At 46.3% G+C, this 12524-nt stretch overlaps 1 protein-coding gene across 1 annotated transcript in view; it reads right to left on the bottom strand.

Moving 5' to 3' along the window:
- The window catches only part of DTX2 (deltex E3 ubiquitin ligase 2), a 36390-nt gene that overhangs the window by 10815 nt on the left and 13051 nt on the right, over window positions 1-12524 (bottom strand). The window contains exon 3 of the mRNA XM_044676445.1: window positions 4935-5068. Coding sequence (XP_044532380.1) covers window positions 4935-5068 — 134 coding nt within the window. The remainder of the gene's footprint in view (window positions 1-4934; window positions 5069-12524) is intronic.

The following is a 12524-nucleotide window of genomic DNA, read 5'->3' as shown; positions in this document are numbered from 1 at the left end:
TGAGCCCACAAGCATTCCAGGGAAAAGAGCTGGAGGCTGGCAAGAGTGGGTCCAGGACCCCATCTAACAACTACCAGCTCAGCTGAGGCCCCGAGTATGCAGGTGAGGTCAGAGGAGCGCCGCGGCTGTCTGCTGCCTGGCCAGGCCTGGGCTGAGAGTGACCACAGAGAAACTTCTGCAGGCTTCACTGAAGATGGGACAGTCAGAGAGAGGACAGGAAGGAGACATGTTAGAAGCATAAGAGCTTCAGCAGCCCTGGCTGGGGCAAGAGAGGGCCAATTGGAGAAGTCCGGACTGTCTTAGCTGAGGCTTTCTGACTCAAACCCCCAACCATATTGTGCTCTTCCACATCTACTCAGACTAGGTAGAGACACTTTCTCTAAGGAGATGGAGCTCATGGAGCCTGACACAAACACGAGACATTACTCTATTAGGAAGTCAGTGTGGGGGGCAGCTGAGTGACTCAGTGGACTAAGAGCAAGGCCCAAAGATGAGAGACCCTGGGTTCAAATGTGGCCTCAGACACCTCCTAGCTGTGTGACCCTGGGCAAGTCACTTAACCCCCATTGCCTAGCCCTGAGCACTCTTCTGCATTGGAACTGATAACACAGTATTGACTCTAAGGAGGGCAGGGTGCAGAATAACTACTCTCCTCCCAAATACATCATATTCTCCCTCCATTCCCTCAATTAAAGAGACCGAGAGAGTGGAAAGAGACTGAAATCATCACCAAAAAAGTCTGTGGACTAATGGCATTCTCCCTTTAATATTACTTTTCTGTGCTCTCAGGGAGCTGCCCAGACTTCCAAAAAATTTATTCATTATTAAACTCATATCAAAACACTAATTCTTCTACGCCCAACCATCGTTCATCCTGGGCTAAATGTGTGGACATGGAATTTGATGGCCATGTCATCCATCTTTTCCCTCTTTCAAAAGCAAATTGAAGCAGCGCCATGCAGTTATTAGCTCCAGGGCCCAAAGGTCTGGGCCTCTAGATATCACTGATTCAATCAGGGCGGCCTTATCTTGATTTAATTAGAATTGAAGGAGAAAGACTCACAGCACAGGAAAGAAAATTGAGCAGAGTCAAAGGGGCTGGTGGGGTCAGAAGCTTAAAATTAGGCCACAATGCAGGGGATAAAAGATCAGCAGTAGTAAGTACTCCAAATCAGGGGAACCAAATTTGGGGACCACTAAAGAGTTGGCTATGGCCCCCTCCATACACATACTCCCTTCAAGTGAACAAGTCTTCCTAATTCTACCATCTTCCCATGCACTTGGGTTTTGAAAATTAAAGTCATCCCTGACTCTTCCTCTGCAACCTAATTCAGCTCCACTTGCACATCTGGCCCCAGCTCTTCACTCATGACAGCCCCCAGCCTAGTTTAGGCCCCGATTCCAGGCTCTCCCCGTTCCTACAGCTGCCAAAGTAATCTTCCAACGGTCAAAAGCAGGCTGTCATTGCCTCACTCAAACAACTCAGGTTTGGGACTCTGTTGGGTTTGACGGTTTCCTGGGGCACCTTTTCAGTGAATTTCTCAACAATCTCAAAGTGGCAAAACTGGTCCTAAGCATCGCTATTTTCTTCAGACACGAGCAGACCCAGCCTTCTTTATGGGCCCTCTCTGAAGTGAAGGGTAAGGACAAGGAAAGAGCCTGAGCCGAGCCCCTCCTCACCTATTCAAAGCCCAATGAGGTAGGTACTGGGAACCTTAAGCGGACTGGAACCAGGGGGCTATTATGATTCTTAAAGGGGCTCCCCCTGCCCAGCGACATCTCCTCTATCCACATCTCACCAACATGGCCTGCCTTGGACAACAGTGGCGCTTTTTGTGCATCTTATTGGCTCAACCCCCATCTAGGAAGCACCTCCTATGGACTGATCCCCAAGGCGCACATGGGTGGCAGAGGAGGGCTCAGGCCCTGGTGGGCAGGGACTGTGATTTTAGACTGATTTGTACCTGACAGGGCTGAGCCAAGTGAATGGCACATGGCAAGTGCTCAGGAAAGCCCTAGAGAATGAAGGAAACTGTTTCTGGGGAGACTCAGGAGCAAAGCCCCATCGGCATTTTTAGGATATTAGTGGACGATGACCTGATGATCTAAAATGCCTTCCAGCTGGCTCACACATTCCTGCAGTGAGTGAGGCACTACAAGATGTTTACAAATGAAGGCCACAGGAGACCCAAAGCCCGAAGGCATTTCCAAGGGTAGGTGTGGCTATGCTGGAAACAAACTTTGGCTGGGGTGGGTTTGGACCCCCCCTTCCGACCCATCTCTCAGGGGATGTCAAGGCCCAAAGTTTCTGCTTAGAAGGCCTCTCTACAAAGCTGGCTGGGCATTCTGTATGAGGAGGAAAAACTGCAAGGGATCGGCGAGAGGGAAATAGCTTCCACCCTTCTGCTTATAACTTAGTAGCTCAGTCCTAGGAAGATCACCCAGCTGGAAAGCAGCAGGAGTAAGATTTGAATCTGGGTCTCCAGGCAGACCATCCACTCTGCGGGAAGAGCTTGGAGGGGGCTGCTCTTTATTAGTAGTAGCCAGTTCAAAATCTCTCCCCAAGACCGTGTCTAAATATGTTCTTTAGCAGATCACTTGAGCCCGAGGAGACCTCTGTGACAGAATTCCTAGAGCGGTGACTCCCTGTACCACTGCAGAAAGGCACTGGAGCCTTAGAGGGATGTCTGGAACATGAGAACTGGCTAAGGGACTTGCCTAGAGTCACAAGCCAGGAGAGGAACTTATTTTGAATCTGGCTCTTAATGCAATGAATGGCCTCCTACCTCTCAATTTCCCCTCTTTACACTGGCATTATTTTCCTTAAAAAGTAACTGAGGGCCAGGGGACAGAGAAGTGGTTCAATGGATAGAAAAAGCAAGGACTATAGACGGGAGGCCCTGGGTTCAAATCTGACTTCGGATACTTCTTAAGTCACTTAACCCCCACTGACAAGCCCTTACTGTTTTTTCTGCCTTGGAACCAATACACAGTATTGATTCTAAGATGGAAGGGAAGGATTTAGAAAAAAACTGGGAGGATGGGGAATGAGGGAGAGCAGGGAGATTCTGAGCCCAAGTTACCCAGGTACCTGGATTGTTGTTCATTTAACAAATCAGGATTTGGCCAGGAGAAGGAGCCTGGGGCCACACCTCCCTACCAATCCCCCATCCAATACAAAGTGGGGCTGGCTCTCTATCCTTTTCTAGATGCTTACACCTGAGGTTGCACTGAAGCCACACGCTCCTTGAATTCTAGTATCGAGTACAGTGAATCAGTACCCAGTTACGGAGAATGCCAGCACAGCTCAAGAGACCAAATCTTTGCTGCTCCCTTCACTGTTCTTGTCAATGCCTTCAATGCCTTGAGTACGAGGGGCTTTGGCCCATCCTTCCATTAGTGTCTCTTGTGACTCAGTCCTTCCTTCCTTTTTTCCTTCCTCTTTTAACCTCCTCCTCCCTCCCTTCTCTGACTTCACCCCAGCATGGCAGCAGGTGCCTTCTGGCTGGTCTTGCCCAGGGCTCTCAAGCTGGCTACATCCGTTTGGCCGTCTTGTTCCCCTGCTCAAGAAGCTCCAGGGGATCTCCTCTATCTTTTGGGGTACAATCAGCTTGGCCAGGCCTCAGACTGGCCTAGTTGCTGTCCTAGACCTGTTACCACTTGTGCCTTTTAAAATCCTACCCCCATCCTTCCATGGCCAGCTCAAGCCCCGTTCCATCAGGAAGTCTTATCTTGCCATCTGGAATTTCTACAACACCTAAAACCACTTGCAGGTGATACACTGCAGCTAGTTCACCATTCTGCTAGATGGCAAGCTCCTGGAGGCCAACGACTGCCTAAGAGCTCTCCATCCTGTTCACAGAAGGTAGCTTGTAAAGCTGTGCTAAATAAACAGAGGCCATAAAGACAGACTACAAAAAACTCTGGAAAATCTCTGAAAAAAATGGCCAGAGGGGATAACAAGGATGCAAGGGGCTTCCCTAGCCTCGCCATCAATGACTGAAAGCTTCTGAAATGGGCCCAGGTTTGACCATCACAAACTGTTCCAAGGACAAAGAACACTAGGTTCTTCATGGCAGAGACCAGAGCCTGCTGGGGGTTTATATGAGATGCCTCCCTCTGCCTCCTCCTGATGGACAAAGGTCACTTGTTCCTCCCTGGGAACATCAGATGACCACAAAGTGGACCCCTGGGGCCTGGGAAGTTCTCCTTAGGCTCGACTGCAGCCCTAAGTACCCAACAGACAAGCTGACCCCCTCCAGATGCCCTCCTGGCATCAAGAGAGAATGATGTTTCCTAATAACAAGGCTCCGTGATGTCTCTCAAAGGCAATGACACAAAACAAACAATTCATCAGCAAGTCTTTCTGGTGGAAAGAAGGGAACATCTTCACGAACAAAGTGGTGCCTTCAGACTTAGGCTCTGGATCACATTACAACAATGTTACATTTTCTCACAATTAGTGACTTTTTCCAAAGCTCTTCCCATGTAGGCTAGACCTAAGTCATGTTAAGTTAGAGGTTTAATCCACTTTATCCTGCAAGGAGCGATCCAGGCAGCTGAAGAGAAAAGGGGCGAGACCCTCAGCATGGGGAGCAGAAGCCCTGGGCACTACCATCTCTTTCCAATCTAAAAATCCCTTTGGCTGCAGTAAGACCAGTCTAAGGCTCCATGAATGGGAACACTAACCATTTGACTTGCCAAACAGGAATCTTTTGAGATCTATATGACCAAACTCCTTTAGGAAGGAAGAAAAGAGCCAAACCCCAATCAGACTATAATGAAAATACAGTTTAAATGTTTTTAGAAGGTTTTTGGATTTCATTAGAAATTGGAAAAAATATCAAAAGGTCAAGGCAAGACCCTCTCACCTCCCTCACCCTCGCTTGAAAAGAAGCTCCATCTTCCCCAGCCCGAGCACCTTCAAACCATACCTGCTAGAGCCTGCTGGACCTTGCTTGGCTTCGGCATCTGCACAGGCACATTGGGGACGATAGCAGGGGCACTCGAGGAAATGTTGTTGGGGACGCTGGTGGGGACATTCACAGGAAGGCCGGGGAATGAACTACTGGAGAAGGCAGAAAACAAAGAATGACATGTAGTATATCCAAAGGGAGCAATTTAGTCCTTGCTTAGATATGTCACCATCTATTGGAAGGTTCTGAGTTAGGCATCTCTTGCTCCTTTTGGAGCTTGCTGTGCCCACCATTGCTGAAAATGCAATGAAATCTGTCCTCATTTGAGGCCTCTGCAATAAAAGCAAAGTGTTGAATTCCTCAAAGGTGATTTTAGCCAAATACAACCATTACCTGCTTATATACCAGAGGCTTACCTTGAATCAGTCAATGCTGGATGGGGGAGGAGAATGACAAACACTTAAGTTGCTGCTCAGGGACTATTTAGATACTCAGAGAGCTGAGAACCAAGTTTATTAAATGTCTGACCATCTAGTATGACCAAGCAAGGTCAGACAGCACTTCCTACCAACCTAACAGTGGATCACGATTTCAGTTGGAGCGCCTTGGCCTACACATTAAGAAATTTAATTGAACTGCATAAATACTAAGCTCCTTTTTGTTTGGCCCCAGGGTGGAGGTGGGGAATAGAAGAGAGGAGCAACAATTTAGAAAAGAAAAGGTCCGTGTCCTCATGGTTAAAGTAATAAGAGAATAACTCAAGGAACTATAATATGAAATAACCAACATTCATTGGAACGGCAGTACCCATACACAGTAACAGCAATAATATATGATGATCAACTGAGAATGACTTAACTTTTATCAGTGATACAAAGATAGAGGACAACTCCAAGGGGCTCAGGAGGAAAGAGGCTATCCATCACCATGGAAGGTAGTGACTATGTCTGAAAGCAGACTGAAACAAACCATCCTTTGCTTTTATTTCCTCCACTAGTTTTTTCTAGTTTAAGCAATATATATCTTCTTTCACAATATGACAAACATGCAAATATGTATTGTATGATAATACATGTACAACCTATATCATATTACCTGCCATCTTGAGAGAGAGGAAAAGAATGTGGACTGCAAAATGTCAGAAAATTAAAAACTCTATCAACAGGTAATCTAAGGTAAACATTTTTTTAAAAAAGGAAAGGGGGTACTGTAATTCAGCTTTAAAGGATGGGTAATGAATTGGTAAACAGGTGTAAGGGTTAAAAATGAAGGCTGGAAAAAGGCTGACTCCTTTCCTGGCTCCTGATGGGGACTAGCTTCCAGAGAGGCCCCCTGTCTTGGAGGAGGCCCTGTGCCTGGAACCTTGCTTTATTCACCACCGGCCCCTCACCACATAGGACTCATGGTCCTATGGTGGAGAGTTAACGAGGCTGCCTGGTTCTAATGGGGCCGGAGTAAATATCTAGTGTGATAGGATAGATACCTTCTCTACTCTTTCTCATTTCTCTATTTTCACTCTTTCCCTCTAGTTTATAAAAAGTCATCTGACTTGAGATATATTAATTTCAGCAACCACATTCTCATATATTTAGTCCAATCTTGATTTTTAACCCTTACACAGGGAGGTGAGAAACTGCAGGCCTGGAGGACGGAAAGGAGAGGGAGAGAGAGTGTGTGTGAGTATGTGTGATATTAGGGGTTGTTGGAGGAGGGGGGAGTGTTAGCTGAGTGATGATGGGTCCACTGAGCCTGGAGCACAAGGAGGGAAATCCTAAGACACGGCAGCAAAAGCAGGTTTGTTCCTGATCCTGGAGGGCCACTGTACTGTGGGAGGGTGACGGAACCCCTAAAGGGTTTGAGCAGAACATTGGGATGACTCCATTTCCGTGTAGATTGAGAGGCAAGAGTAAACAGATAAAAGAATGTTGGTTTTGGAGTCCAGGGTTTGGGTTCAAATGCAGGCTCAGTCACTCTGCTAGCTGGGCTTTCATTTTTCCCAAGGTGAAATGACTGGGGTGAGAACTGGGATTCTACAGATTAGGCTCCAAGCCTGGAGAGGGAAGAGGGCAGGAGGAAACACTGCCTAGAAGGCTACCACCCAACACCAAGCAGATCCTGAGGAGGTGTCTCCTTACTATGATGGGAGCTGAGGGAAAAAAGGCCAGAAAAATGGCCAAGAAAGAATGACAACAAGGTTAAAGGTACCTGCGTGGAGGAGAAAGGAGAAAAGAGGCTAAGGGCAAAGATCTAATGCCAAGGCTTGGAACAAGGGAGTTCAGGAAATGACTGAAATGGGCGGCCCCTACCAGGGAAGTTACAGTTTAGTAGATTTACAGCTGGAAGATCTCTCAGAGATCAAAAACCCCAAATGTCTAACGGTCATTGGGTCAGGGAAGGAGTGGAGCCCAGGCCTCTGGGTGCCAGTCAGGGTTCCACAGCTAATGAGATGGTTCACTCAGAGCTCAAAGGATCAGATAAAATTTTCTTTAATAAAAGTATATCAGAGGGCAGCTGGGTAGCTCAGTGGATTGAGAGCCAGGCCTAGAGACAGGAGGTCCTAGGTTTAAATCCGGCCTCAGACACTTCCCAGCTGTGTGACCCTGGGCAAGTCACTTGACCCCCATTGCCTACCCTTACCACTCTTCCACCTATAAGTCAATACACAGAAGTTAAGGGTTTAAAATTAAAAAAAAAAAAAAGTATATCTACTATTTCTACTTCTCCCTGCCCCAACCAATTCCCTCGGAAGTAAAAAGCAGGTTAAACTGCCAAGGAGAACATTAAAAGCAGTCCTCAAACAGGTTCCCTGAGGCCTGGGGGGCTGTCCTCCTGGCCCACAGCTGGATCCCAGATCAGTACCCTTGGGGACAAAATGCCCACAAATTGCTCCAAGTATTCTCCATTCTCTTCTTGCCTCATCAATGGCCCTGGTGGTGGTATGCAAGAAAGGAGGTTAAGTCAAGCTTCCCCATTCCATCAAAGTCCTGGTGTATCACATTCCCCCCTGGATGCCTGGCTACAACAACCTAAGACAATTGGGGTCAGGAAGAGCCACTTCGCAGCACAACAGTTCTACCAGCTCTTTTTTGGGGGGCGGGGGTGAGGGAGCATCAAAACAGCAATAAAGAGCCAACATGGGCTTACCTCTCCTAGGACTCTGCCTGCCCAGCTGCCTGGGACTTGCTGGCTTTCCTACCGCCTACAGACTAAGTCCTGCCACTTTCTCTCTGCCAATGCCATCAGCCCTGCTGCTTGCAGGCTTGGGATCATTACCAACATCATGGAATCCACTGTTCTCTCATTAACCTGCTACTATCAGGCCTAACATCACTCACTGCCTCCATCATTGCTCTGGTCACTAACTAGGGCTCTCAGGACCCCTCACCCTCTCTAGTTTTTTCCAGAGGCCCCAATAACAGATCCCATCAGATCCCAGGCCTAGTTCAATCCTGGTTCCTTGACTGGTACAATGGACCATTCGGAGCCTGGGGGTTCTGATAAATAATTTTCTTAATAAAAGCATATCCAACAACTCCTGGGTAAATGCAATCCCCAAGGCAGGAAAAAGCAGTCCTCAAGGATGCTCCCTGTGGTCCCAGAAAGCCTCCATAAAATAGAGTTTTTATGTCCTTTCAGCCCAAATGGGTACCAGGTCAGTCCACCTAGGGCAAAGCAAACTGGTACATTAATTCCTGGAACTGTTCAATGGGTAGGTCTGTGTAGAAGAAGGAAGTTAGTCCATTCTGTGCCCAGACTAAAAATCTGCTCTCCTCCTGTTGACTGCCCATCCTTCTGCAGGGAGCCATTTTCCTCTCTTCTAGGGACTTGGACTGCTGTGGCCTGCAGAGCTCTGGGCTCTACTTTTCCATGGAGAAGATGCTTTTTCCAAAACCGTCCTGGACTTATTTTCCACTGGAGCAGCTCTCTCTCCAGTTGTCATACCAAGAACTTTGGAAGTGGAGTGCAGGTTACGGCAATAAGATGTGCTCCCAGCCTGAGTTCTTCTCACTAACTGTAAGAGGTTGGGAAGTGAGAGATCATTACAGGAATAAGGGGAAGGCACAGAGCCAGAAGACCAAGTGGCACGGTTTGGCTGCCCACTGGATAGTAAGGTGTCCCAAGTCTGGAAAGCTGAATCGAAGCCAAGCTGTGAAAGGCTTTAAGAGGGAGTCACTGGGGTTTACAGTGTAGAAAAATCACATTAGCAGCCATGTGGAAGACAGACTGGAGAGAGAAGAAACCGGGAGATCAATGAGGAGTTACTGCAACAGTCCCGGCAATAGGCGATGAATGAATTGAGAAAAGCAGTTATGAAGTGCTTACCGCATGCAAAGCATTACTCAGATCTGGGGGTACAAACAGAAATGCTGATGGGGAGCCCACACGCAGTAAGGATTTCAGGCATGATGCAGGTGAAAGGTCTCCTGGTCCTCAGGGTGCAGCGAATGGCAAAGCAGATGCTTCCTCTTGTTTAATGTTACCACCACTGAAAAAAATCCTATCAACTCTCAGGTTTTTACAGTGCCCAGAACTTTCTTCTCTAGGTCTTCAGTAGCTAGGGCTGAGCACTACCAGGATGCATCTCCATGGGGCTCTTCCCCAGGATGCTAGTCTAGAAGCACTAATTCCTGAGGCTCTTGTCCTGGACTTTCTTCATCAGGATCTGAGGGGCGACAGGGGTGCCTGAAGATGTGGTCACGGTGCTGGTGGTCCTTTTGCCTGGCAGGAGCTGCCTCCTGTCTCCCTCTCAGGGTGTCCTTGGGCTTTCCCTCAGCCAGCTGGCCTGCCCTATGAGTGAAGAGGACCTGCAGAAGACTTACACCAGAGTGGTGTCTGTGGAGGGAGGAATAGTAAGATCTGGCAACTGATTATAGAAAAGTGGGCCGAAGGGGAGTAAATGGAAGAGAATAACCTTAGAGAGGCAAAGCCAGGGAACTGGAAGGAAGGGAATGCCCTTCTCAGAAACACAGGGGCCTGGAGATAACAGTTTGTTCTGTATAGGACATGCTGCCTTTCTTTGAGAGGCTTCCCAAACATCCAGTATTACAAGGCTCCCAGCCAGGTGGGGGAGGTGGAGGTGGGTGCCTGGAGCCTCCCCTCATCAAGCAATGCCAACCCCACCCCCTTTCATTATACAAAATTGTATATTAACACAGAGTGAAAACCCTCCTGCTTGCTGCAAACCCAGGGCCTCCTTCAGCTTTGAAGAAGCCTTTGTTTCAGCAGCTGTGACCCTGTATACACAGAGAGGGAGACCCCCCCCCACCTGCCCCATATTACTGCTGTCAGTTACTACTGGACGAGAACGGCAATGTTAGGCATCGTTGTCAGGAGCCTTCCTTATTCCAAGCACAGGATTATCCATGAGAAACCAAGTAAAACCCCCTTTGTTGTAGTCTCTTCCTTACCACTCCCCCCCCCCCCCTTCTCCCTTCTGAGAACCGGTTTCTCTTGAAGACACCTAGGCAGTGGAGGAGGGGGTAGCCTTGCCTGCAAGATGGAGTAGATTTTTAAGAGTTTTTACACTTGTTTTTCCAAAGCAGAAAGAACAGAGACATCAGAGCTTATCATCTCTATTTGGCAGAAAATGTGCACAGACATATCTAACAACTGTCTTTAGAAGTTAATGGTGTTTTCCAGGCCTACATTATAAAGCAGCAGTCATCAAATCCATTTGGTATCAGTTAAAAAATTAACAAAGAACCAGTGGAACAGACCAAATGATGGAGAAACAGAAACAATGGAACTCAAAAATCCAGTGTTCAAAAACATGTGTGTGAATGGGGGGGAGTTGAATAGACTAAGAGATGTATTTTTAACCCAACAAGGGACAGGGGCATTTACAAAAAAGATCAATAGTTTTGATTACAAGAAATTGAAAAACTTCTGCCCAAACAAAATGAAGGTACCTACAATAAGGGCTTAAATGGGAGAAAAAAACCTTTGCATCAAATTTCTCTGATAACAGTTTGATATCCAAGATATACAAATAATAAATATTTCCAAGAACAAAAGCCATTCCCCTACAGATAAGTGGACAAAGGAGATGAAGAGTTCTCCAAAAAAGAATAACTATTAATAGCCATATGAAAGAATGCTCCAAATCACTAATAATAAGGGAAATGTGAATCTAAACAACTTTAAATCATCTCACATCTTCAAACTAGCAAAGACAATGAAAGACAAAAATAATCAATTTGAAGGAGTTGTGGGAAGAAAAGCACACTTGTCCATTGTTAGTAGAATTATAAATCGATATAACCATTTTGGAAAGCAATTAGGAATTATGCAAATAGTGACCAAAATGTCCGTATCCTTTGACCTCGAGATTCCACTCTTAGGCATATATCCCAAGAAGGTCACTGAGAATACATAAAGCAGCATTTTTTTGTGTTAGCAAAAGGAACTAGAGTAGATGGCCATCAATTGCAGAATACCTAAACAAACTGTGGTACATGAATACAATGGGATATTATTGTAGTATAAGAAATGACAAATATAGAGTACATGAAAATATTGATATGAACTGACGTCAAGTGAAATAAGCAGAGGCTGGAAAATATATCATGACAACAATGTTAATGGGAAGTGCAACCACAAAGATCATGCTTGGCTAAATGAAGAGAGGAGAAGATATCCCCATTCCACCCCTTGGCAGAGGTGGGAGGTTCAGGAATGAGACAGATTGAGACGTAATGATCAGGTTTGCTGGTTTTTTTCCTCCACTTTTTTTCTGTATTTAAAAATACTACTTGCTACATATGGGATGGCTGCCTGGGAAGGCAAGAGGAAGCCTGGAAGGCCAGGATCACACAATAGAGTAAATGCCAAGGCTAAGATTCAAACCCATTTCTCTCATGGCTCCAAGTATAAAATAATTTCCACTTTACCAAGATGCTTCTCAATAAGTTTGGCAGTTAGGAACATAGTGGACAATACTGGACTAGGAGTCAAAAAGATAAATTGTGCCTCGGATAAGTTTTCCAATGTTATATGATCCATACTCTCCCTCCCTTCTTCCCTTCCCCTTCCCAGGAATGACAAGCAATTCAATCTGGGTTATGCGCGAATTATCATACAAAACATATTTCCATATTATTCATTTTTGTAAGTGAATCTTATAAACCCTAACCCAAAAGCATATAGTCGCCCAAAGAAGGGATAAATCATATGTTTCCCTCTATATTCCTACTCTAACAGTTCTTTTTCCCCAAGTCCCTCAGAATTGTCCTGGATCCTGGTATTGCTGTCAGTAGCAAAGTCTATCACATTTAATCGATCGTCCCACGACACTGCAGTGACTGTGTAGGACCTTCTCTTGGTCCTGCTGATTTCACTCTGCATCACTTCACGTAGGTCAGAAACTACTTTTCTGGGATGACTTCAATGACTGTTTCTGCCAAATAGTCCAATATAGCTTTGGATTCCCAAATGCAATTCCCTTCCGAGCTCCACAAGGAGATTTTGAGAGTTAGGGAAAACCACTAAAATCCGGCCAATATGCCAGAAATCAGACATTTTCCTACTTTTTCGGGGACCTTCAGGAGGCCATTTTGCTGCTGCCATTGTTGCAAACCTCCCCGACACTGGGTGTTGTTTCACGGGGGG

This window comes from Gracilinanus agilis, chromosome 4 (assembly GCF_016433145.1).
Source record: "Gracilinanus agilis isolate LMUSP501 chromosome 4, AgileGrace, whole genome shotgun sequence".
Taxonomy (NCBI): domain Eukaryota; kingdom Metazoa; phylum Chordata; class Mammalia; order Didelphimorphia; family Didelphidae; genus Gracilinanus; species Gracilinanus agilis.
The sequence above is the reverse complement of the archived record's forward strand: the minus strand, read 5'-3'. Positions and strand labels throughout refer to the sequence as shown.